The sequence below is a fragment of the Ochotona princeps genome, chromosome 17 (genome assembly GCF_030435755.1).
Source record: "Ochotona princeps isolate mOchPri1 chromosome 17, mOchPri1.hap1, whole genome shotgun sequence".
Classification (NCBI taxonomy): Eukaryota; Metazoa; Chordata; class Mammalia; order Lagomorpha; family Ochotonidae; genus Ochotona; species Ochotona princeps.
The window spans coordinates 36,048,727-36,072,783 of NC_080848.1; the positions used below are offsets into that span (position 1 = coordinate 36,048,727).

Below are 24,057 nucleotides of genomic sequence, written 5' to 3' on the forward strand. Positions count from 1 at the left end.
ATGCCTGGGATCCCGTATGGACTCTGGTTCGAATCCTGGCGGCCCTGCTTCCCATCCAGCTCCCTGCTTGTGGCCTGGGAAAGCAGTCGAGGACGGCCCAAAGCATTGGGACCCTGCACCCGCGTGGGAAGCTGGCACTGAAAAACTGGAGATGATATCTGGGTTCCCAACCATCAACCACTCTGTCCCATTAATAGTAGTCATTTTACAATAAGTATTGTTAGCTTGTTTTTATGTTTATTTTATTTATTTGCTGGGTTGCATTGGGATATATGTGTGGGATTTTTTTTTTTTAAGATTTATTTATTTTGTTACAAAGTCAGATATACAGAGAGGAGGAGAGACAGACAGGAAGATCTTCCGTCCGATGTTTCACTCCCCAAGTGACCCACAACGGCCGGTGCTGCACCGATCTGAAGCCAGGAACCCAGAACCTCCTCCGGGTCTCCCACGCGGGTGCAGGGTCCCAATGCTTTGGGCCATCCTTGACTGCCTTCCCAGGCCACAAGCAGGGAGCTGGATGGGAAGTGGAGCTGCCAGGATCAGAACCGGCGCCCATATGGGATCCCGGTGCATTCAAGGCGAGGACCCTAGTCGCTAGGCCACGCCGCCGGGCCCAGTGCCAGCTTCCTAAGCCTGCTTTTGTTAAAAACAGATTAAGGGCTGGTGTGATGGCTCACTCAGTGGCTAAATCCTTGCCTTGCAAGCACCAGGATTCCAAATGGGTTCTGGTTTGTGTCCTGGCTGCTCCACTTCCCATGCAGCACTGTGGTTGTGGCCTGGGAAAGCAGTAGGGGACGGCCCAAAGCCTTGGGATCCTGCACCTGCACAGGGGACCCAGAAGAAGCTCCAGGCCCTTGGCTTCAGATCATTTCAACTCTGGCCATTGTGACCACTTGAAGAGTGAACCGGTGGATGGGAACAGATCAGGCCAGCTGGATCCAGTAGCAAGGAGCTCCATCTGGGTCTCCCAAGTAGGTGGCAGGGGCTCAAATGCTTCAGTCATTCTCCACTGACTCCCGGGCTCATTACGGGTAAGCTGGATCCAAAGCATAGAGTAGCCAGACTCTGATATGGGGTATAGGAATCTCAAGCAGCGGATTAGTTGGCTGTGCCACCATAATGCCTGTCCCTAAGATACATTTAGCCAATGAATTTCTTTAAAAAAACAAAAAGTATTTTTCTTTAGAAAGGCAGATCAGATTTACTGAAGGAAGAGAAAGAGAAGGATCTTCAAATAGCAGGACCAACAGGGTGGCCTGTGGCTCAGCCGGTAAAGCCACCACCTGTGTTGCCTGCATGTCTTTTGAGTGCTCCACTTCCAGTCCAACACCCTGCTGTGCCCTGGCAAAGCAGCAGATGACGGCCCAAAGCCTTGGGACTCTGCATTCGCATGGGAGACCCGGAACAAGCTCCTGGCTCCTGGCCCTCAGCTACTGCAACTATTTGGGGAGTGAACAGGCAGATGGAAGACCTCTCTATCTCTCCTTTTTCCTTTCTGTAACTCTGCCTTTCAAATAAACAATTAAACCTTAAAAAGAAAAAAAAGTTTGAACAGCAAAGATTTTTCATACTAAGTTTTATATCCTATGTGTGAAACCTTTGTTATGACTCACTGAAAATTAAATATGCAAAACTCCAAGCTGAGCTTAGTTTTGCTTGTGCACAGACCTTTTCACTCTCGTTCTTAGAAAACCTCATTTTGGATCTCACTGCCAATACCAGAGAGAGGAAAGCCAGCCAACAATTCCAAATATAACATGCGGCGGCAAATGCTACAGAAATCTGTCTGACGGGAAGGGACCATGCTGAGGTCTACTGAGGTAGATGCACTTCCCAATCAGACTGTTTCAGGTCCCTCAGTCTGAAACAAAAATTCCATGAGAAAGCAATCAGAGGAAACCAGCCAGTTTCCAGTCAGCCTCATTACCAATATTCTAGGATAATCACTCTTGCTAGCAACAACAACCCTTCCCATCTCAGATGGGTCAGCGGCAGCTAAAGCTTTACCAGTTATTCTAATTTTAAATGGATCTTAGAGATCAGTTCAGAGAGAACACAATTTTCAGAAAGCTCAACTTATGACTTAATTATGAAAAAGGACAGGTTTATAGGGGAAAACTTAAAAACCCATTTCTTCCCAATTCTCCCCCCTACTTTGCTCTGATTAACTGAAACACCATTGAACTTGGATGAAATGACCACACTATCGTTTAAACAAATACAAAGCTAGCAGCTCTCTGAGTTTAAGTCTTCAGTGAGGTCATAGTACCAAGCCCAGAACATCTTACTCCCTAACCTAGATCATTACAGAAAACTTGGAAACTATGCTCCCAGTCTAATTGGAAAGAGGCAATGTTCCTCCTGCAGAGCACTGGCCTCTGAGAAAAGACAGGACAATTAAACAGCTTATGTGCCAGTCATTTCCTCCAGTCGTTTATGTTAGAAAAATCCCCCGTGGTTTATGGCTGTCATGAAGCCCAGGAGGTAACGCTGGCTTGAATCACTTCTGGAACATTTTACTAGATCCGGTTCACAGTGAAGGAGACTGGTAGAACAAGGACTGGTAGGCATGAAGTCTGAATGGAGAACTACAGCAGCTGTAATGACGACCTGCTGCGCTCGCAAAATTCCAGCTTCACTCTTACACATTCTCTTCATAAAGGGAATTATCATTACTGTGCTTATCTAAACAATTCAGTCTTAGCCAGCTGGAAAACAAAACTACAGCTCTATCTCCTAACCTCACACTCATATGGTACACACAAGTAGTAAAAGGACAACAAATGAAAATACACTCAGGAACCAAACATTTTTGGAGACGCTAACTGCTTGACCCACCTACTCTGTCTGGTTCAGTGGGTTAACAGAATATTTCACTCTTGAAGTGTGGGATAAACCTCATTTATTGAAGGAAACTCATCTAGGAAATTCCTATTTTAAAAGACTTCCTGATTCTGCCATCTAGAATGTTTCTGTGATTTAGATAAAAGCTCTGATAAAGTCAGCTCAGTCCACTGGTATCTTCAAAGGAAGAACTGGAGCTGTGAAACAAGTCCTACCTCATTTACCACAGCTGTCAAATCTCTGCTTCCCAGTTCCCATTCATGAGCTCAAAGGGGGTGGGGGAGTTCAATGAAACGCTCAGCCTGGGTGAGCCTGAACCTCACCAACAGCTACCCTCCCTCTCCTTCCAGCTAGAAAGTGTTACAACGTGACAAAATTTAAACCCATCTAATTAAAAAACAAAAACAGAAACAAAAACAAAAACCTCAGCTTAGCTTTCAGAGTTAAAAAGCCTAATGTCAGGGTGGGCGGTTGGTGTGAAGGTTAAGATGCTTGGGATGCCGGCATCCTAAATCTGAGTACCTGGATCAAGTCCCAGCTTTGCTATTTTTTTTTTCTTCAATATTTATTTATTTGAAGGGCAGAATCCGAGAGGCAGAGAGAAAAAAAAAATCTTGCATCAACTGGGTCACTCCCTAAATGGCTATAACAACCAACGGTGGGCCAGGCTGAAGCCAGTAGCCTCATTAGGATCTCCCATGAGTGGTGGCTGCGGACCAAGGGCTTGAACCATTTTCCACTGCTTTCCTACCCACATTAACAGCAAGCTAGACCAGAAGTGCACCAGCCTGGAGTAGAATATGTGTCTATAAGAAATGCCAGTGTGCTGCAGGCTGCAGCTTAACCCAATAAAGCATGCGACAGCTGCCCTGGCACAGGCTGCCCAGCTCTGTTCTTGAACCAGCTTCCTGTTAATGCCTACCCTGGGAAGCAGGAGGTAACGGCTCCAGTAGCTGGGGCTCTGCCACCTGCATAGCAGATTCAGACTAAGTTCCTGGTAGTTTTTGATGACATTTAGGGAATGACGTAAGAATTTCTCTGCCTTTTTAAAAGTTAAAAAAAAAAAGTGAGCCTGATCCCATGTAAATGGTATACTTTTTACAATTCTGAAGTTTCCACTAATTCCAGCTTTATTAAAAAAATCAGATTGAATATAAACTTTATCAAATTAAAAAAATTTACTTTCAAGATTTATTTATTTGGAAAGGCAGATACACAGAGAAAAGGAGACACAGAAAGACCTTTCATCCACTGGCTCACTCCCCAAGTGACTGCATTGGCCAGAGCTGAGCAGATCCAAAGCCAGGAGGCAGGAGCCAGAAACCTCCTCCAGGTCCCCCATGCAGGTGCAGGGCCCCAAGGCCTTGGGCCATCCTTTACTGCTTTCCAGGCGATAAATAGGGAGATGGATGGGAAGTGGAGCTGCACCCATGAACCAGCACTCATATGGGATCCTGGCACCTACAAGGTGAGAATTTGGCCGTCAGGCCATGGTGCTGGGCCCTATTCATTTTTATCGAAAGGTAAATTTACAGATAGAGAGACACAGAGAAAGATCTTCCATCCACTGGTTCACTCCCCAATTGGCTACAATTCTGAAGCTGAGCTAGAACCTTCTTCTGGGTCTCCCGCATGAGTGCAGGGTCCCAAGACTTTGGGCCATCCTCCAGTGCTTTCCCAGACCACTAGCAGGAAGGAGCAGCTGGGACACACACCAACCAGAGCCCATATGGGATCCCAGCACTTACAAGGAGTGGATTAGCCAATTGAGCCACTGCACCAAACCCTTATCAAATTCTTAATTAGCAATCTTGGTTAACACCCACTTTACTCCAGAGATAAAACACTGGCTGACACATTGAGTCAAGGTGTTCATAATTCCAAGCTAGCACATGTCTCAAGCACAAGAAAACATGTGCATGACTGATACTAGTACAAGCAACCACAGTATGTCCGGGTCCAAATCTCTCCTGAGCTTCAGGAATCGAGCAAGCAAAACTTCAAGTCAATTACACCTTATGGCAAGTAAAGGCTCAAAACCACAGGCCCTTCCTGCTATTAGTCATGTCATAAAAATTTTAAAGCTAACAGCAAAGCTTCCTCCAGGATAATCATTTTTGCCCATACAACATAACAAGCCAAGAAGAAGTGCCCTCCTGGGCAAAACAATCTCGGGCATCTCATAGGAGCTTCCTATCCAACTTCTGACCAGACTTCTTGGTCCACCATCAATCTTGCAATAAGTGCTCCAAACCTACAATTAAGTACAACTATCATCCACAATCAAGAGCATAGGAATGGAACTGAGGAGAGAGGTAAGATTTCCTTTTGCCCCAAACAGGGCTAAAAAAAAAAAAAAGCAGCGTCAGAAACCCGGCGAGAATACACAAGAACGGCAGCTCCTTGCAAATGCACGCCTCAGTCCACTGCCGCTGAACCCACCAGAGCCCACGCACCCTAGGCTGGCCGCACAAACGTGGAAAGCAGAGAGCTAGCTCTGTGTTTTCGGTGTTAGCTCAGGTTTTCAGAGCTCTTCGTCCCAGGATTGTTCTGACTGAGCTGCCGGAGGATCAAGCGGCCGGTGATAAACCCAGGTCCCTCCCTCTCTTCTCTCTGGTCTCTCCCCTCCCGCGTTCAGCATGGGGAGGGGGCGAGAAGCGCACGTCTCAGCTCCTTAAAAACCCCTTTTTGGATCCCCAGTACACAAGCCTGCCCCCGGCAGCAAGGAATTTTGCAGCCGAGGGCGCACCAATCCAGGCAGGAGAAGTGAAATCGCAGCCCAAGGGCAATTTTAATTGTCTAACCCGGCCCGATTTCCTAAGAGGCAGCTGGGGGGGGGGGGGAGGACGCGGAGGTGAAGCAGCTCCGAGAGGCAACAGGGGGCAAAGCGAGGCAGAGAAAGGGTACCACGGCGGGATCCCAGCCCCAGCTCCCAAGGAGCTGGCGCAGAAAGGACTCCTGGCTTGCCCCGACTGTTCTCCAAGAGACGTTTGCAAATCATATATGCAGCCAAAATGGCGCTGAGAATAAAAATATAATTTAAAGGCAGGTCGCCATATTGTAAACACAGAGGCAAAGACGAGGCCGATTCGAGACAACCCTCCATTTCTTCCACAGCCGCAAACGCCGGGTCGTGCGGCCTGCACCAGGGCGGCGCGGGGCGCCAAGGGCTCGGCGCACCCACCCACCGGGAGGAGAGCCCGGCCGGCCAGGAGCCCCGAGGGCGGCGGGCACGCGGGCCGAGCGGCACAGGACCCGGAGCTCCTCCCCTTCCTCCCCCGCCACCGCCGGCCGTGCCCAGCCGGCTCGGTCCCAGCTCCCCCGGCGACTAGCAATCCCAGATGGGACTCTCCTCACTCCTCCCAACCCCCACCCCAGGGTCCGGACGCAACGCTGCTCCCCACCCCCAACCCCCGCCCCGAAACGGCCAGATCCCAGCAGACACCTGGGGGCGGGGAGGCGCTCGCTCAGCGGCTGCACGGCGCAGCTAGCGGCTGCAAGCGCCCGTTATTTCGGCAGGCAGGGGCAGGCCAGGTGAAGGAATGCGCGGAGAACGGTCCGCCGAGGGGCCCTGGAGCGGCGCCCAGACCTTACCAGCACTGAAGATGGAAGGCGGCCGGGCAGTGGTCGCAACACAGGAGGTCTCCCCCTTCCTTGCAGCTATCGCAGCTGTCGTGGTTGGTGGCCCTGCCGCTTCTCCGCGGCTCCTTCTCGGGCTTGCGACTCCGCTTTTCCGCCTCATCCGTCTTGGGGGGAGCCAGCAGAGCTTGGATTTGCTGCACACACATACAAACGGCATGTGTGCACACGCGGAGCTCCCGGGCGCTCCTTGGCCCCCCCGGCACGCCTTCGCCGTCACCCAGCCCTCTTCCCCCTTTTGTCCTTCTGCCTCCCATCCCGGCTGCTCCCAGAACCTCTCAGCACCCCCGGAACCAGGGGAAGCCCACCCTAGCCGCGTCCCTGCAGCGCAACAACAGAGCAGCTTCTTCCAAACGGGAAGGCTCAGGACCGGGGGATGGGGAGGAGGGTGCGCGGTTCCCTTCTCGCCACTTCCTTGTATGGACAGTGGGGGACTCCAAAGCCTGGCTCGGGAGAGGCCCGAAGCTCGGTGCCCGGACGTGCTGGGGGAAGCACAAAGGGGCCGACGAGAAGGGGGTGGGGAGACCCGCCGGTGCAAGGAGATGAAGTGGGCTGGCGCCTCCGGAAAGCGAATCGAGGGCGGCGGGTCGGTGAAAACTGCTGCAAACGTCCTCCAAGGTTGAGTTCATCCTGCCCCCCACCCCCCAAATCGCAAAGATGGGAGGGAGAGGCTGGGTAAGGAGGGCACCCCCCTCTCCTGGCCCTCTGGCGCTTCGAGCTTAGGGCCGGCTTTGTGGGGTGGAGGGCGGAGGTTCCCTCCCGGCGCTGGGGTGGGGGAGGAAAGGGGATGAGGAGGGCCACTCTTACCTCCATCAGCCCCCCCGACGTGTCCAAGTCGTACACGATCGTCTTGGTCTCCATTTTCTCCCACATTCATCCACCTCCCGGGCTGGGCGCTCTCGGCTCCGGTCCCCCCAGCCCCGGGGGGAGGGGGGAGGCGGGGGGAGGGGGTGCTCCTGACCCCGGCCCCTCTTCTTCTTCTTCCCCGACTTCCTCGCCCTGGCTCCCCCCCACCCCCCGGCCCCCAGTCCCTGGGACGGCAGCGTCCTCCCCGCGGGCCGCGAGGGGGGGAGCGGCCCCTCAGCCTCGGCCCGGCGGCTGGCTGCACGGTGGGCCCCGGCTCCGGGGGGCGGCCAGGCCTCGGCGGGGCCTAGTCCCACGGGCTAAAGCCGGTGCTGGAGACGGCCGGTCCGGCCGGGAGGGCTGGCGGGCGCTGCCATTCCCGGGGCTGGGGGGGTGGGGAGGACGGGAGGCGGGGTGGGGGGTAAGGGGTTAGGTGAGGTTGTGGTACGTGAGGTGACTCGGAGGGGAGGGTGATGGGGGGTGGTCCCCGGGCTCCGCCTCTCGCCGCCGCCGCCGTCTGCGTCCCGGCTGCCGCGCACTTGGCGCAAACTTACCGCGAGCGCCCGCAAAGCCACCCGCGCAGGCGCCCCGGGATCGCCGCTGGCCGCGCGCAACCGCAGTGACAGCCGGCGGCCAGGCTCCCGCGCAGCCGCGGTGAAGGGGCACCCCCCGGCGCGCAGCCGCGCTGGCATTCGCCCGGCGCCGCGGAGCCCCGCCCTCCTGCCCTGCGCCGGCGTACTGAGGGAGAGGGGCGGGGCCGCAGGCCGTGCGCAGGCGCCTGGGGACGCTCCGCGGGGTCACGGCGCAGCCGCAGGACCCCGAGGACGCTCCTTCCATTGGTGTTTGTGCTGGGACCGAGAGGCCTCGGTGCCCGCGCAGGCGTGCTGGGGAGGCTTCCCTCCCGCCCCGTACCGACGCCGCCGCCTCCCGCGCAGGCCCTAAACAAGGAGTCGGCTCCTTTCGCCATTTTGGTGCTGGAAACAGGGCTGCCATGTCCTTGCAGTCCCGAGACGACGCGGACGGGAAGGAGCAGGGGGGTGTTGGGTGGAGCTGGCGGGCTGTGGGTGACGGCAGTGTTCGTAGACACGGTGTGTGCACTGGACAGTCGGTTCCAGCGCCAGGTGTGGCTGGACCATGCCGCCATGTTGGTAAAGAGAAAAGAAAGAGCAGCGCGACGGTGCTCGCCTTGGGGGCGGCGGGCTGGGGGGCCCCCGGCTCCGCGTCCCGCCCTGAGCGCTGGCGGCACCTGCCCGCTGCTGCCCCGCGCTTGGCCCCGTCCCCGGGACCTGCGCAAAGCACGAGTTCGTAATGCCTGACAACGCCCAGTCGCCGGCCCGCACAGGACTTCCTCTCCCAGGGCGCCTTGCGCCAGGCCTCGCGCGCCCGGCACCCTGGGAACACGCTTTGCGACGGGTCCGACGGATTGTGGGAGTTGTAGTTCGGAGGGCTTGAGACGTCCTGAACTGTATGCGGGAGGAAAGCAGTCATTTGCTTCTTGGGAAGGTATTCCGTGCTGCATGCTGGGATTTGTAGTCCTTGGAATGCTGGTCAGGGAGGCGCGCTCTCTTCCAGGGCTCTCGCCCTTCTGCTGACTATGGCCACAGACCATCGGTTACTGCTGCCCGACAGCGGATGAAGCGTTGAAGAAGGAGCCACATCGTTGTGCCCAACAGTGGGCGTTTCACCAGCATAACTGACGGCTGCGTCCTGCCCCACCTTTAATGGGATGTCACACAGCATTTTTGAGTGTTACAACTGGAAAGTGCTAAAAGACCATCAGATTTAATTTCTTCGTTTCCAGATGCACAGAAATGCCACATAACGAATGTATGGAAGCTCTAGGAATGGTACTTGATTCAGTCCCATTTGTTTCTTCCTGTGTATGAACACATCACTTGATAACCAGGCAGACACTGTTCACTGTAGGTATTCATTGTACCTGGAACACTCAGAAAAATGTGCTCCTGAAGGATGGGAATATTAGGGTCTCTTTTTGTGATGACGCCCCTAGTGGTTGGAATGAATGATAAAATCATGGAGGAGGAGTGCTGGAGAACACAGGATCCAACAATAGACGGTATTACTGCGGGCCAGAGATGTGACCCTTAGAGGGGAGGACTGAGTTAAATCGCTTGTATGGAAGGGATCAAACCACTCAACAACTGAAACTTCATGTATCGTCTCTGGTTGGTTCCTGCTACTCAGGGCCCAGCTGTGCTGCTGTGTCAACCTGCAGACATGCCGGGGCAAATAAACCATTGGCATACTTCCCATAAGCAAAGCTTTGCTCTGACCAACTTTAGGAGCAGCCACTGAACTAGTGGGGGGAGGCGCGAAATCTGACTCTGTTGGCAAGTGCCAGGGGTAACTAATCTCTCCACAAACCTTCCTCTTGGAACTTGAATGAGGTCAGGCCAGAGAGGGTCAGGAATCAGTGCCACCTTGGAGAGCTCTGGCCCTGGCCCTTCAAAGGGGATTGAAGAAAGCAGGTGGGATATAAACGGCTTTGGAAGTGACCTCTGGTGGCTAATCTAGGCATTGCACTCTGCAGGATCAGCGTCCCCCTCCTTCAGCGGGGCTTGAGAGCCAGGAAGTGGGCTGTTGGAAGACTGTAAGGTGGAAGATGCAGGTTCTAGTATTGATTCAGGAGTTTGTCTTCGGGTTTCCTTGGATAGGCAGAGTGACAGAGAGCCTTCCGTGCAGCGGTTTACCACCCAAATGACCATGATGTGGCTGGGACAAGTGTCTCTCACGTGGGTGGCAGGGGCCTGAGTACTTGACCATCTTCACTGCCTTCCCAAGAGCATCAGTAGGAAGCTGAATACGAAGTTGAATAGTCGGGACTCAAATCAGCATTTTGATATGAGATGCTGGCTCTTCGGGCAGTAGCTTAATCCACACTGTGTGTCACAGTGCTGGTCCCTCCTCCAAAAGTCCCTGCTGCTTGTCTCTTGTCCTTTTTCTGGATGATAGCTGCACTCGGCACACCTCGAAGTATGGAATATCCATGCTAGAAGCCAAAGCTGGGCAAACGCTTCTCATCTCAGAGTTTGCCAAGGACTACAGGGAAGGGCAGAAGTTCAGCAGATCTCGCCCAGCCAACTCATGTCAGAGCCAAGGGGGCAGAGCTTCTGCCTAATTTAGGAGCTAAACTCCCAACAGCCTGGATTTTCACTTGAGACAGAGCCAGACCGAAGTCTCAAGTTCAGGTGTTCAGTCTCTAGTCCCTGTTCTCCTTTCCCAATGCATCAGTGTTCGTGAACCTTGTGAGCTAGCTGGTGGCATTGAGAGGTCCTGACCCAGCAACAAGGAGGAAATGGCTGCTTGAGCAGTTGGCTTCCTGGGTTCCCACGCACCTGTGATAGCAGCCATTGAGGCATCTCCTTTTGCTTGACAGCCGATGCAGAGACCTTAATGAGGACAGTGGTGCCTGCCCACTCATGCATCACTGATGGGTCCATGTCCCATCCATCTCCCACCTCCTTCCCCAGTAAGAAAGCAACATTCATCTGGCCATTGCTTGCTTTTCTCCAAAACACCATTTTAATAAGGAAAAGACAGAAATAAAAGACTGTTCTGTGGCTGGAGCCCAGACCCCATATAATACAGTGTATGTACAAAGTGGCCTTCAGCCAGCTCCTGGGCCTCTCACTGAGGCTCTCTGACCCCCTGTTCATGCGAAGTTCCTGATCCTCGTGAGAACATGCCTGCCAGCTCCCCTTATCCCACAACACAGTGGCTAGGAGGGGAGCCCAGCAACTGGCCAGGCCTGGAGGAGTAACTAGAGGGGAAGAGGATGTTTGTAACAGCCAGACAGATGTTACAGGATACTCTGCCTCTCTTCAGGGTGTGGACTGCCAGGGGAGTGATGGGGCATCCTGCTTTGGTGTGGAGCATGAGGGCCCAGGGAAGCCCAACCTGAGCTTGGGGTAGGGTCCTTGAGCTCCTGAAGTTCCTGGAGAATTAATGCCTCCATGAGAGTGAGGCAGGAGGCAGAACTGTGTGTCCCCCTCCCCACGACCGAGGGGCTCCTGGTGGCATGCCTGGCCCACCTAGAGGTCATCCTTAGAATGTGAGCCACTGGCAAAGGTCCCATGAGGAGTGCTCTGGTGCAGTCTCCAACCCCGATGCAGGATTCACGTGTAGAGGGGTGCTCCTGCTTGGACCTGGGACTGCCAGACAGGAGCTCTGGGGCACAGGGAAAAGTCAGGAGGGTGCTGGCTGCTGCTGCTGCATGTGCTCCAGAGGCAAACGCCCCCCCATCACAGGCCCAAGGAAGGTCCCTAAGTGGGCAGCAGTGTTAAGAAAACAGGCCATGGTGGGCATTGCAGGTGGGGAAGGGCACAACTCCTAGAAGGGCTGGCAGCATCTCTTCCCAGATGGTATATACAGCAGGCAGAGGGGCAGCAGGAAGCGAGGAGCCCTGCTGCTGGCCTGGGATGCAGGGAACAGGCTCCCATGGGCTCCCCCTGCCTAGATGGAGACCTCATATTCTCTCAGCTCCTGCAAAGGAAAGAGACTGCTGGGAGTTGGAAACCTGAGTAAGGTCTGCCAGACCATAATCCACCTGCCTTAGGAAAAGGGCGGAAAGTGAGAGGGCTTAGCAGGAGCCTCAGGGAGCAGGTAATGGGGTCTCGTAGAGTGGGGGTCGAGGCTGGCAAGGGTACTCACGCCAGCTTCATAGGTCGGATTGTCAAACGCTGACTCCACAGTGACACGGCTATAAGGGCGGGGGCGGGGTTGTGTTCCAGAAAGCTGCAGAGGGCTTTTCCCCTGGAGCCTGCGGGCCAGAGGAGTTTATGACCGTGGTGTGCTGGGCAGGAGTGAGTCAGGTATGTGGAGCAGGAAGACAAGCCAGACTCACCTGGAGAAGTAGAGGTACACACCTCCCACCAACAGCACCATGGCCACCAGTGGTAAGAAGATAGCAGCAGCAATGTGGGCAGCATCCAGGGTGCTGGCGGCTGCGGGGGCCTTGGCAACTGGGAAATGGAGAGTGCGTTATTCTGAGCCCACTCCCCCTTAACCTTGCCCTTGCCCCTGCCCCCAACCAGGTCATCTGGCTACCAGCTCTTCCCGGTGGGCTGGCACCACGGAAGGCCCTTTTGGTCTTGGCAGGCCCATACCCCTTTCTTTCTCTGCCCTCCTTCCTTGAGATAACCACAGCCTGTGAGCTGTGAGAACCAGGGGCGGGGAGACCACTTCCCTGGCCCCCCCGTGTGGGGACTCACCATCCAAGCTACGGCCACCGTAGAACCCATCCAGAGAGGCTGGAACAAGAGGGGAGGGTCAAGGGCAGTGGGTGAGTCCACTGGACCAAACCACTCATACAGGGAGTGGAGGTGGTGAGCCGGCCAATTAGGGCAAGGACTGGTCCAGGGAGAGCCCTCTCCGACATTTGTCATGGGGTGAAGCAGGGAGCAGGGGCAGGTGGTCCTGGTTTGGGGCCTTGGATAGCTTTGCCAGAGCAGTTCCTGGGCTTGACAGGGTTTTGGAAGTATAGGAGCTGGCAGAGCACTCACCGGCCCTACAGATGGGTGGGGAGTCACTCCAGTGTGAGGGGTGTCCGGGCACGCACTTGATGCTGGCCTGGCCCTGGAGCACGTAGCCAGGGGCACAGGAAAAGTGGACGGTGGAGCCTGCTGGGTGTGCATGCTTCTCAGGACTGCGGGCGCCATTCTTGGGGGCACTGAGCCCATGGCAGGGCTTGAGCTGTTCCACTATGAAGCAGGCAGAGGTCAGTGAAGGGGGCCAGGTTCCTGGGTGCTGGCAGCAACATCTTTTCTATCCTGCCAGAGGCCTCCCCCTCCTACCCATCTGGCACTTACGGAGACATTTGGGGGCTCGATCACTCCACTTGGGGCTGCCAGCCTGGCGGTCATGGCAGGTGAGGATGGCACTACCCGTCAACACAAACCCCTGGTCACAGATGTACTGCACAGTGGCTCCCACCGGAAAGTTGGGACTGGACACGAGGCGTCGGCTGTGTTCCACATCCCCGGGGTCATGGCAAGAAGTCACTGTGCAGGGGGAGGGGCAGAGGGAAGTAGTGGTCCGAAGGGTACTCAGCCATGTTCAGGCTGCTCTGGCGGTGTCACCCGGCTCTACCCCCTATTTCTCTGCCCCTTCCATTTAGTGGCTATGTCCCCTTCTCATCCACTATGATCAAGAAACCCTGATGTCCATCTACCAGGAATGAAATAGTTATAGAGCACTGGGTTGGTAACCTCTTGAGAAGGTATTATGCCCACTTCACAGGTGAGGCAACTAAGCTTACTCCTAAATGCCAGAGGGAGCGGGGCAGGGAGCACAGGGAGCCAGATACTCACCCCGCTGGCACGAGGGCAGATCCTCACTCCAGCTCAGGTCCCACTGGCACATGAGGACGCTGGGTCCCACCACCTGGTAGCCAGGGTAGCACTGGTAAGTGACCACAGTGCCGTGTACCAGCTCCGGCTGTGATGGGCTCTTCCAGCCATTGGGGATCTCCGGCAGCTCTGGACATGTGTCGTTGCGAGGCACCTCTGGGGGCACGAGGCAGCCAGATGTGGGCCATCAAGCAGCACCAAGGCAACCACGGTAGTCCCCTTGCCCTGAGTAACCTCCAGCTCCAGCCTGTTCAACCTGGACCCAGACCGGCCTGGGCAGGCTCAGGGCTCCCCGCTCCTCCCTGTCCATTTCCAACATCACTCTGTCCCCTGCTCCTTTTAAGGTTGTCTTCAAGGCCTTGGCACCTTGGCCAGTTCCTCAAACCTGAGAGTCAGGGCCGGGTAGGGTGAGAGAAATCGTCACCTCTAGTACAGACTGCTGGGAGGCTAGAAACTAGCTTCTTAAAATTCTCAACTTTTCTTGGGAAGTTCTTCCTGCTGTTTACCCTAAATTCCTCTTGCTGTAACAGAGGGTTCCCTGTCTGTTTATGCTGGTGCTCAGGGAAGGTGGGGAACAGGACCAGCTTCCTTGAGGTGACACCTAGAGCTCTCCCTTGTTGAAAGGGGCAGCCGGACCCCTCTGGCTTCTGACCATGCCATGGTTCGGGTTCTGTGTTGAGTTCCAAGCAGCATGGGAAAGGAACAGGGACAAGCTTACCAAAGAAGTGGATGACAAAGCCCTGCTGGTAGCCCAGCACTGAGGTCCCAGGGTCCGACTGGAACTGAATAGTGACGTCAGCCATGGAAGTAAAAAGCTTGACATGGCCCCGGGGTCCCGAGTACTGGCCCAGGACCCGAGCTGTCAGGTCATCCCCATCATAGAAGGTCAGAACATCCCCAGCGCCTATGCGCAGCCTGTGGAGGAGGACAGTCAGGGTAGCAGGTCTGGGGGTCCGGGAACTGGCTAGGCAGGTGACATCCCAGACCATCCCTGGCCATCTGGGGTAGGCACTCACACTCGGATGTCCAGCATGATGCGCTTGTCCTCTTCCACGTGCACACCCCAGATGCAGTCTTGCCCGCGGCCATAGGGCTCTGGCCAATTGGGGGACAGCACCACACCAGCTGAGTCTGTAATCTCCCCGCTGCACACAGCTGGAAGACGGGGAGGCCCGGGGTGGAGGCAGGAGGGCTGGTGTTTGTCCCCTCCATGTTCCCCCTCCCAGCACCGTGTCCTAGTACTGCCCATCCTCTGCTGGGAGCCCCTGCCTGCTCCCCATCAGGGGAAAACCTGAGTCACCCTGTCCCAGGGCCCCTGTGGCCTCAGGCTCTGAGGCTGGCTCCCTGGTGCCCACACACCAGTGCTTACTGACCTCGGCAGGCAGGCTCTGTCTCATTCCACTGGGGATCATGGGGGTCCACGCACTCGATGATGATGGAGCCCTGCTCCAGTGTGTAGCCAGGGTCACAGCTGAACTCCACAGTGGTGCCCACAGGGTAGGAGGGTGCGCTGCTGCTGAAGTTGCCGTATTTGACAAAAGGCTCATAGCAATGGCCCTGCTGGAAGGCTGTAAACCACAGGCCCCGCCTGGTTCAGCCCTCCTGGTCAACACAGGGCCCAAGTGTCCTACTTCCCTCCCTGGAGCCTTTGAGGACAAATGTCTACAGCTTGGAATGGGAGTGAGGGGTGAAGCTGCAGGGAGAGCTCACAGGGACACCCATGCCCAGGAGGCTTAGGGACCTGGCTGCTCGCCCTGTGTACACAAAAGATGCTCAAGAAATGTTATTTATTTTTAATGAATGTTTGCATGTGTGAATGGCTCCAGGTGGTCTCTTGCAGCCAGTTCTTCCCTAGAAGGGCTTAGTGTTCTCACATTCATTCTCTTGACCTGTGGGGCCTGGATCCAGGCATGGGTTTACTGCAAGGGGACCAAAGGGAGGGGCAGGCAGAGGGGTACCTAGGTGCCATGTGCATAGGGACTGGTGTGGAAGGGATGATGGAGATGGGGAAGGTGCAAAGGAGAGAGGCTAGTCCCAGATCTGCTCACTCCGCCATATTAGGTCCCCACAAGCTCACCCTCATAGCGCAGGGCCATGCCTGCCGCCGCCCCACTGCTGTCAGTACTGAGCTCCACAAAGAAGTGTCTGCTAGAGCTGAGCAGGCCCTCAATGGGCAGGTATTCCACCTCGTAGGAGTCATACACAGGCGGGGCTTCCACGTTGTCTCCGTTACGAATGATGAGCCTGGGCCAGGAGGGTGGCAGCTGTGTGGCCGGTGGCAGGCCCAGGTGGGCTGTGGCCCGAGGCTCCGGTAAGGGTCCTTCCAACCAGTCGTCACCAAACCAGGCATTACTCCCCTCCCTGCCAGGACAGCCCCTCACCTGTCATCATCCTCGGCCAGAGAAACCTTCTCAAAGTGCAGGTGTAGCCGCTGGCCCTCGGGAGCCTCCAGCAGCCAGTGGCAGGTGAGGTTGTTGCTGTAGTTGCCGGGGAAGCCGGGAGACACGATGCGGCCGGTGGTAGCATTACGGATCACTCCGCCACAGGCAGCTGGGACACAGGGACAGGATGTGAGACACCTGGCCTGATTGTGGGCAGCCCCACAAGCCTCCCGCTCTGTACCCTCTGTGTGGATGCAAACATCTTTGCTGTTGTGGGTCTGAGGTCATTCTTTTAGCCCTGAGAGCCTAAGCTCCAGGCAGAATCCCACCTCGGACCTCTTGTTTCCCCCTCCTATCCGCATACAGCAACCCTGGCTGTAGGTAGAGAGGTTACTGCCTGGCAGGGCAGCTGGCCAGGCCAGAGCAAGTCACTTTCCATTTCTGCTGGCTCCCCTAGGAGGCCCTCCCCAGCCCATTGAAACCCGCCATTTGCCTAAAGCCAGTTGTTTGTTTGGCTGTCCCTTGATCAAGACCCCCAGGGCAGGGATGGGGGCAGGAAAGGTCTCTTCACTCCAGGCCCAGAGCTGGCATTCTGTGTTGGCTGAGTGACATGAGTGACTACACTTTGGGTTAGGAGCAAATGAGGACAAGGAGTGCCCTACGTGCATGTCACTATCCTAAAAGCTCACACCCTTCACCGCTGGCCACGGGCACTTGCTGAAGTAGCTTTTCTGGGTGTTCAAGGCTGACCCTTTTCCAGCGTTGACCCCTGGAATTTTTTTAAAATTTATTTATTTTTATTGCAAAGTTAGATATACAGAGAGGAGGAGAGACAGAGAAGATCTTCTGTTCGATGATTCACTCCCCAAGTGACCACAACAGCCGGTGCTGTGCCGATCTGAAGCCAGGAACCAGGACCTCCTCTGGGTCTCCCACGTGGGTGCAGGAACCCAAGGCTTTGGGCCATCTTCGACCACTTTCCCAGGCCACAAGCAGGGAGCTGGATGGGAAGTGGAGCTGCGGGGATTAGAACCAGCACCCATATGGGATCCCGGTGCATTCAAGGTGAGACTTTAGCCAGTAGGCCATAGCATCAGGTCCAACCCCTGGATTTGAGACTGTCCTGTTGCTATGGAAGAGCTGACCTGGCAGTGAGGATTGAGGCTTACTCAGTCACAAGCTTCTGGCAGTTAAGTGGAGCCAGGAAAGAGGCCTCGAACAAGAGGAGGCTGGTAGCAGAAAGGGCTTTCCTCTCCTGGTTTTAGCCAGCTCTCAGAGGCCCACTACCAGGGGTCTCTCTGCTGCTTCTCTGCACTCAGGGCAGACCTGCCATTGGAACTGCCTTTCAATCCTCCTGACCAACGCCCCATCCTTTGCTTCCAATTCTTCAGTAGGTCTCTCTTATGCTCAGGAGAGGGTTCAAGCTCAAGGTGACATTCAATTCCTCCAGGTTCCCCACTCTCCTGAGCACCCCTCCCCCATGTCCACTCAGTAACTGTCCCACCTCTATGCTCCCCGCGGAGACAGCTCCAACTGGGGGGCAGCTCTCATTCCCTGCCTCCCAGCCCACAAGCTGACCCCACCACAGCCTCTCTTCCCATTAGAGTTGCTTAGCACCAAGAACACATCTGTCCAACATCGCTCTGGCTGTGATTGGCACCCAGGAAGAGATTACAGAATGAGAGAAGATTCTAGAACCCAAACTTACTCACTCCTACCCTACAAAAGAAAAAAGAAAGCCCTACTTGCCTCTCTCAGTTCATGCCATGTGCTCTGTCCTTTCTCCTGCAACCTGTTTTTCCCTCAGAGTAGCCTGGGCCTCTTGAGCACTCAGGACTGGTGGCAGGGAGTTGTGCTACTCACCCCTTTTCCATGTTGGCGTCCCTGTAACTTCTGCCCAAAGTCCCCATCTGATTTCAGCCCCTCATGGCTGGCTGGCCTGCTGATCTGCAGACATCACCTGGTTGGCTCTCCTGAGCTCCTTGGTCTTCCTCTCAGAAACCTCCTTGTGGGCCCGGCGGCGTGGCCTAGCGGCTAAAGTCCTCTTCTTGAACGCCCCGGGGGTTCCCATATGGGCGCCGGTTCTAATCCCTGCAGCTCCACTTCCCATCCAGATCCCTGCTTGTGGCCTGGGAAAGCAGTCGAGGATGGCCCAAGGCTTTGGGATCCTGCACCCGTGTGGGAGACCCGGAAGAGGTTCCTGGCTTCGGATCGGCACAGCACTGGCTGTTGCGGTCACTTGGGGAGTGAATCATTGGACGGAAGATCTTCCTCTCTGTCTCTGCTCCTCTCTGTACATCTGACTTTGCAATAAAAATAAATAAATCTTAAAAAGAAACCTCCGTTTCGGTTTCCCCACTCATGCTGGTGCCGTCAGGGTCCTCCCACTGCCCCCTCCACATTGTCTCAGGCTTCAGCTGACTCTGGCTGTCTTCCATAGCCTGGAGCATCCTCATCTTCCTGCCTCTGTGTCACCATCCATGTTGTTTAGGAAGCTTCCTCAAATGCCTCCCTGAAGAATGAATGCTTCCAGGGCAGACATTTGGGGCAGTGGCTGAGACACCACGTGGGGTGCCTATGTTCTGTATCCCTCTCCACTCCAGCTCCCTGTTGATGTGAACCCTGGAATCGTCACCCAGGTGATGGTTCAAATAGCTGGGTCCCTGCCATCCACGTGGGAGACCTGGACTGAGCTCTGGGCTTCTGGCTTGAGTTTGGCTTAGCCCTGGCTCTGGTGGGCATTTGAGAGATGAATTAGCAGGTGGAAGAATTCTGACTTGGTCTCTCTGCCTTCCAAATTAAATGAAAGCAACTTTAAAGTATATATTTTTTTAAGATTTATTTATTTTTATTGGAAAGGCGGATATACAGAGAGGAGGAGAGACAGAGAGGAAGATCTTCCATCTGATGGTTCACTCCCGAAGCGCTGCAATGGCTGGAGCTGAGCCAATCCGAAGCCAGGAGTTAGGAGCTCTTCCGGGTCTCCCACGCAGGTGCAGGGTCCCAAGGCTTTGGGCCGCCCTCTGCTGCCCTCCCAGGCCACAAACAGAGAGCTGGACGGGAAGCGGGGATGCCAGGATTAGAACAGGCATCCATATGGGATCCCGGCGTGTTCAAGGTGAGGACTTTAACCACTACGCTATCACACCGGGCCCAAAGTATAATTTTTAAAAGGAATGATTGTGGGGCCAGCATGATAGCTCAATCGACTATTCTTCCCACCTACTACAAGCACTTGTGTCCCATATGGGTGCTGCTGGTTCATGTCCCACGTGTTTCACTTCCTATCCAGCTCCCTGCTTGTGGCCTGGGAAAGTAGCAGAGAATTGCCCAGAGTCTTGGGATCCTGCACCCACGTGGGAGACGTAGAGGAGATTACAGGCTCCTGACTACAGATCAGCTCAGTTCAGCTATTGTGGCCATCTGGGGAGTGAAACAACGGGTGGCAGATCTTTCTCTCTGTCTCTCCTTCTCTCTGTAAATGTGATCTGCATTTCCAATAATAAATAAATCTTCCAAAAAATAAAGAAGAAGGTGTGATTGCCACCCCCCCCCCAGGCCACTTTAGGTCTCTTCCTTGGTACTTTTTACTTCCTGCCCAGATGTCGGTGACCGTCCTATGGGTGTCCTTCTTCTGCCCATTCCCCTTCTTCCAGGACCTGTGGGTGTTTGGATGACATAATCTCTATGTAGTTCAGTGTGTGCCTACACACAGCAGGTGCTCATTCAGTGCATGGCAGGCAGATGTCACCAGGGGCTGTTACCATTTCCTGGCTCCCTTATAGGAGAACCAACGAAAGGTAACCACTGGGAGTGGGGTGAGTCTCCACTGCAGTCCTGCCTCCAGCCCTGAGCCCTGTCTCCTGGGGCCACTCACCGATGCAGACAGGCTCCCGGGAATCCCAGAAGGGCTGAGTGGCATTGAGACAGGTAAGGAACCTGGCACCCTTCAGCTGGTAGCCAGTCGCACAGTGAAAGCGGGCGCTGCCCCCTGGGTGGAGACTGGTGACTGTCACATCCCCATAAGAGGGCCTTCGGGGAAAGCGGCAGCTCAGGAGATAGGCTGCAAAGAGAGAATGAGGGACACTGTTATGTGGGGTGGTTTCAGGACAGGTATTGTGGGAAGGGGAGAGGCCTGTGGAAATTCTGCCAACCTGCCTAGAGGTGGTGCCATTTGGAGCCAGATCTCTATGCTTTGTTCATGCAGAACCCAAATTGAATCTCCTGTTAACATGTACCCTGGGAGGAGGCAGTTGTTGCCTAAATGTGTGTGGGTCCCTGCTAGCTGCATGTGCGACCTGGATGGAGCTGCAGGCTTGACTTCAGCCCAACCCAGATCTAGCTGTCATGAACACTGGGGGCGTGAACCAGGGGGTAGACAATCTCTCTGTTTTTCAAATAAATGATTTGAAAAGAAGAAAGCTTCCATAATATTCATTGAGGTGTATTAAAAGCTCAATGTCTGGGTCCAGTGCAATAGCCTGGTGGCTAAATCCTCACCTTGCATGCACCGGGATCCCATTTAGGCTCCAGCTTGTGTACTGGCTGATCCACTTCCTATCCAGCTCCCTGCTTGTGGCCTAGGAAAGCAGTGGAAGATGGCCTAAAGCATTGGGATCCTGCACCCATGTGGGAGACCTAGAAGAAGCTCCTGGGTTCTGGCTTTGGATTGGCTCAGCTCCAACTATTCTGACCACTTGGAAATTGAACCAATGGATGGAAGATCTTTGTCTCTCCTCTCTGTAAATCTGCCTTTCAACGAAAATTAATAAATCTTATTAAAAAAATTTTTAAAGCTTGATGGCCAAGGTTATGGACTACTTTTGCAAACAGGGTGAGAAGGCAGAAGAAACTTTCTAGAAGCTGGGAACTTGCCCTGGGGAACTAGTAGCTTTTGGAGTTATTATACCAAGTGTGACCAAATGGTGGCAGCAAATCCTACAAAACTACCTAGAAAATTAGAAGCCCGGGGCTGAGCTAGTGAGGTAGCTAAAACCAAGGGATCCAGCCTGGGTTTGAGAGGTGAGAAAAAAGGCCCACAGGGGGTTAAGGAGAAATATTGGGAGAAAGTTTGGGCTGTTGGACCTGACAACCCTTGGGATAATAGGAGGGATGGGGTTGAGAGTAGGGGTCAACCTCACAGAGCTCTTCAGGTGTCCCAGCCAGGGTCTCTACTGGTCCTTACCAGGCTTCTCATGTATATGGGAAGGGATGTCCTTGGGCAGACCAAAGTCCAGAAACTTAAGTTTTGTGACTTGCACCCACCCTGGCCTCAGTTTCATGTTTCTGACGGAGATGATTCCTGCTCCTCTATCTCCCAGGAGGTCCTTGAGAAGACGGCCACTTAAAGGGGATCGTGGTGACTGGCAGATGGCACTTGGACATGTTCAGGAGGTGGACTCTGGGCTTGAACATAGCCTCCCCTCCTTGCCATGCCACCTTGAGTAAGCCAACCATATTCTCTGTGTCTCAGACTCCTGGTCTCCCCAGCCATTTAAAGCACTGCACTCCATGTTGTAGAGGGTGGGTGAGAGGATGCCTGGGCAGCGCCTGGTACAGAGCAAGCACTCAACACATCAGCCTGCTGCTACTCTTGATGTTTTGCGTCCTACAGGCCTCTTGCAGCCTCATGTACTTTCTACCTCTAAAATGCCTTCACACTCTGCTACTTGGTGTCCACCATGTGCTTGAGAGAAAGGAAGGGTGGGTTAGAGGTTGTTAGCCCATTGTCAGATGAGGAAGTCTGAGGTTCAGAGACCCTGCCTCACCACATGACAGAAAGTAGAGTTAGAACTTCTGGCTCTGAATCCTTCTCTCTCTCTCCCTACCTCCTCTGCCCTGGTTTAGATAGCAGTTGGGGTTCAGGGGCCAGCATTGTGGCTGCCTTCTGTGACATTAACTGCTCCACTTAGGATCCAGTTCCCTGCTAATGGCCTGAGAAAGCAGCAGAAGATGGCTCAAGTCCTTTGGCCCTGCATCTATGCGTAGACCTGGCTTTGGGCTTTGGTTTCAGCCTTGCCCGCAACAACCAGACAAAGAGGAATGGAAAATCTCTCTCTGTCTTTGTAACTCTGCCTTTCAAAGAAATAAGTAACTTCAGGAAAAAAAAAAATCTCAATTCAGGGGTCAGAAAAACCTGAGAATAACTGCCAAGATTGCCCTGGGTGGTTGTCGCAGGTAGCTCTTCATGAGATTCTGGGGAGAATTCTCCACCAGAATGGGACAGGGTGGGGGAAAAGGGTACAGGCCAGAGCGGGAGAGGCTGGGAGCTCACTGACACCCTGGGAACTAGATGCTAGCTTAGCACCTGCACCACCTGCGTGGTGAGGGCCCTGGGAGGGGTAGGGAGGTCCCCCATTTCACAGATGAGAAACCTGGGCTGAGATGGTTGGCTGCGGAGGATGAAGCCCCCAGACTCCATAGTGGGCAAAGTGCCACTTCCCAGGATGAGCTTCTCCCTGTTGCCATGACAACCATTCCCGGAGAGCCTGCTCCTCTGCAATCTGTCGAGTTATTTTCTCACTGGCGTCTGTTTCTGGGGCCAAGTTCAGTGCCAGGAACGTTGAGGATGGAGGAGCCGGGTGCCTGTTGGCTCCCCCTCTTCCTCCTCACTCTCCCTGAGGCTGTGGGAGGGAAGCAGAAGATTAGTCCTGCCAGGAGACCCCTGTGTGTGTGGAGGGGGGCATCCTGGTGATGTCAATATCAGCTTGGACAGCTCCTGGCTGGCGTGGGTATGGAGCCCCTCTCCCTTCTCCTGGCACCCTCTTCTTCCAGCCCACAGAGATGCTTGTGTGAGCACACGCTCCTCCTGTTCCCATCTCTGGGATCAGGGCTAATTACAGCCTATAATTAGGGGAATTACACTCATTAAGGAAAGAGCTGATCATTGACAAAAACTGGGCCGAGGAGGGAGGGCTTCTGGGAGCCGAGAAGGAGGCAACACGGGCCAGTTCTCCCAGTCTCTCCTTGGGGTCCACTCCCCCTTGCCGATCTCCAGTGCTGCCATTCAGCCACCTTTGTTTGCAGGCAGAGGGGAAGTCTAAAGCTCTGGGCAAAGGAATTTGTAGCAAGAGAAAGGGTTTCTGCAGCGTGAAATCGTGCCGGCTACCCGGGACGATTGATGAGGCTGTTCAGGAGGCTGGCCCAGCTGCCTAGACGCTCACCCTCTCCCAGAGGGTACCTTGCCTCTGCCAACCCTCTCCCATGGCCAGGATCCCTGTTGCCTTACCACGCTGCTCCCCAGTGTGGTGGAGAAACCAGAATAGGGCAAGTGCTTCTTGGTGGGGGGCGAAGGGGGTAGGGTCTGAGGCTCCCTGTGGAGCTGCCAAAGTGGTCTGTGACAATGTGAGACAATCCCATGATTATTCACACCAATTATTTCCCTGTTAGCCCACCCCAGTTAACCTGTGGAAGAACGCAGGCTGACTTTGTGCCAGGGATGGGAGTGAGCAGGAGGGAAACAAGAGGGCAAGCAGCAGAGTTCAAAGCTCTCCTCTCTGTCTCTGTCCCCATCCTGCCAGACGCTTTATGCCAGTGTCTTTAATGGAGCTTGTGCTAAGCACCGGACATGCAAGGCTTTGTTTAATTCTAACCTTGACCTTGTGGGACAGGCACTTTGCTTTCATCTTATGGCAGAGGAAAAGGTAGGCCAGAGAGGTCAAATGAACTGTCCAAGGTCAACAACCAAGGAGAATTTGCAAATATGATGCCCCCTCACAGGACGCCACCTTTCCAGAGGTGTGCTGAGCTGGCTGGAGCAGAAGCTGCTTCCAGGCTGGCAGCTGAAGACCTTGGTGGTCACTGTCTGACCCTTCTGACTTGACACCCTTACACTTGGGTAAAAGGGATTCTGAATTGTTATTGCCTATTTCAATGTCTGCCTCCTCCCATGATTCTGAACTCACTGAGTGCAAGGATCTTGGCTGGTCCATCTTGATGCTGCCGATGATCAGCATGGCAAGGAACAGGTGCCTAGGTGA

At 54.6% G+C, this 24,057-nt stretch overlaps 2 protein-coding genes across 3 annotated transcripts in view; both read right to left on the minus strand.

The window, feature by feature from the left end:
• PHF12 (PHD finger protein 12) overlaps positions 1 to 7,965 on the minus strand; it is a 51,481-nt gene extending 43,516 nt beyond the window's left edge. Inside the window, exons 1-2 of one of the 2 annotated variants that reach the window (XR_009247005.1) lie at positions 7,294 to 7,965; positions 6,442 to 6,623 (exon numbers count right to left, since the gene is read on the minus strand). Coding sequence is in view for 1 of the 2 variants with exons in the window: in XM_004593923.3 (XP_004593980.1) it covers positions 6,442 to 6,623; positions 7,294 to 7,359 (248 nt within the window). In the remaining variant the exon portion in view is untranslated. The remainder of the gene's footprint in view (positions 1 to 6,441; positions 6,624 to 7,293) is intronic. The other variant, XM_004593923.3, reaches the window with a different exon arrangement.
• A 3,723-nt stretch (positions 7,966 to 11,688) lies between these two features.
• The window catches only part of SEZ6 (seizure related 6 homolog), a 44,147-nt gene continuing 31,778 nt past the window's right edge, over positions 11,689 to 24,057 (minus strand). The window contains exons 5-17 of the mRNA XM_004593924.3: positions 19,956 to 20,141; positions 16,079 to 16,247; positions 15,775 to 15,941; positions 15,071 to 15,265; positions 14,714 to 14,852; positions 14,416 to 14,612; positions 13,659 to 13,853; positions 13,158 to 13,349; positions 12,852 to 13,049; positions 12,561 to 12,599; positions 12,194 to 12,311; positions 12,001 to 12,109; positions 11,689 to 11,832 (exon numbers count right to left, since the gene is read on the minus strand). Of these exons, the coding sequence (XP_004593981.2) occupies positions 11,803 to 11,832; positions 12,001 to 12,109; positions 12,194 to 12,311; positions 12,561 to 12,599; positions 12,852 to 13,049; positions 13,158 to 13,349; positions 13,659 to 13,853; positions 14,416 to 14,612; positions 14,714 to 14,852; positions 15,071 to 15,265; positions 15,775 to 15,941; positions 16,079 to 16,247; positions 19,956 to 20,141 (1,934 nt within the window). The 3' untranslated portion in view covers positions 11,689 to 11,802. The remainder of the gene's footprint in view (positions 11,833 to 12,000; positions 12,110 to 12,193; positions 12,312 to 12,560; positions 12,600 to 12,851; positions 13,050 to 13,157; positions 13,350 to 13,658; positions 13,854 to 14,415; positions 14,613 to 14,713; positions 14,853 to 15,070; positions 15,266 to 15,774; positions 15,942 to 16,078; positions 16,248 to 19,955; positions 20,142 to 24,057) is intronic.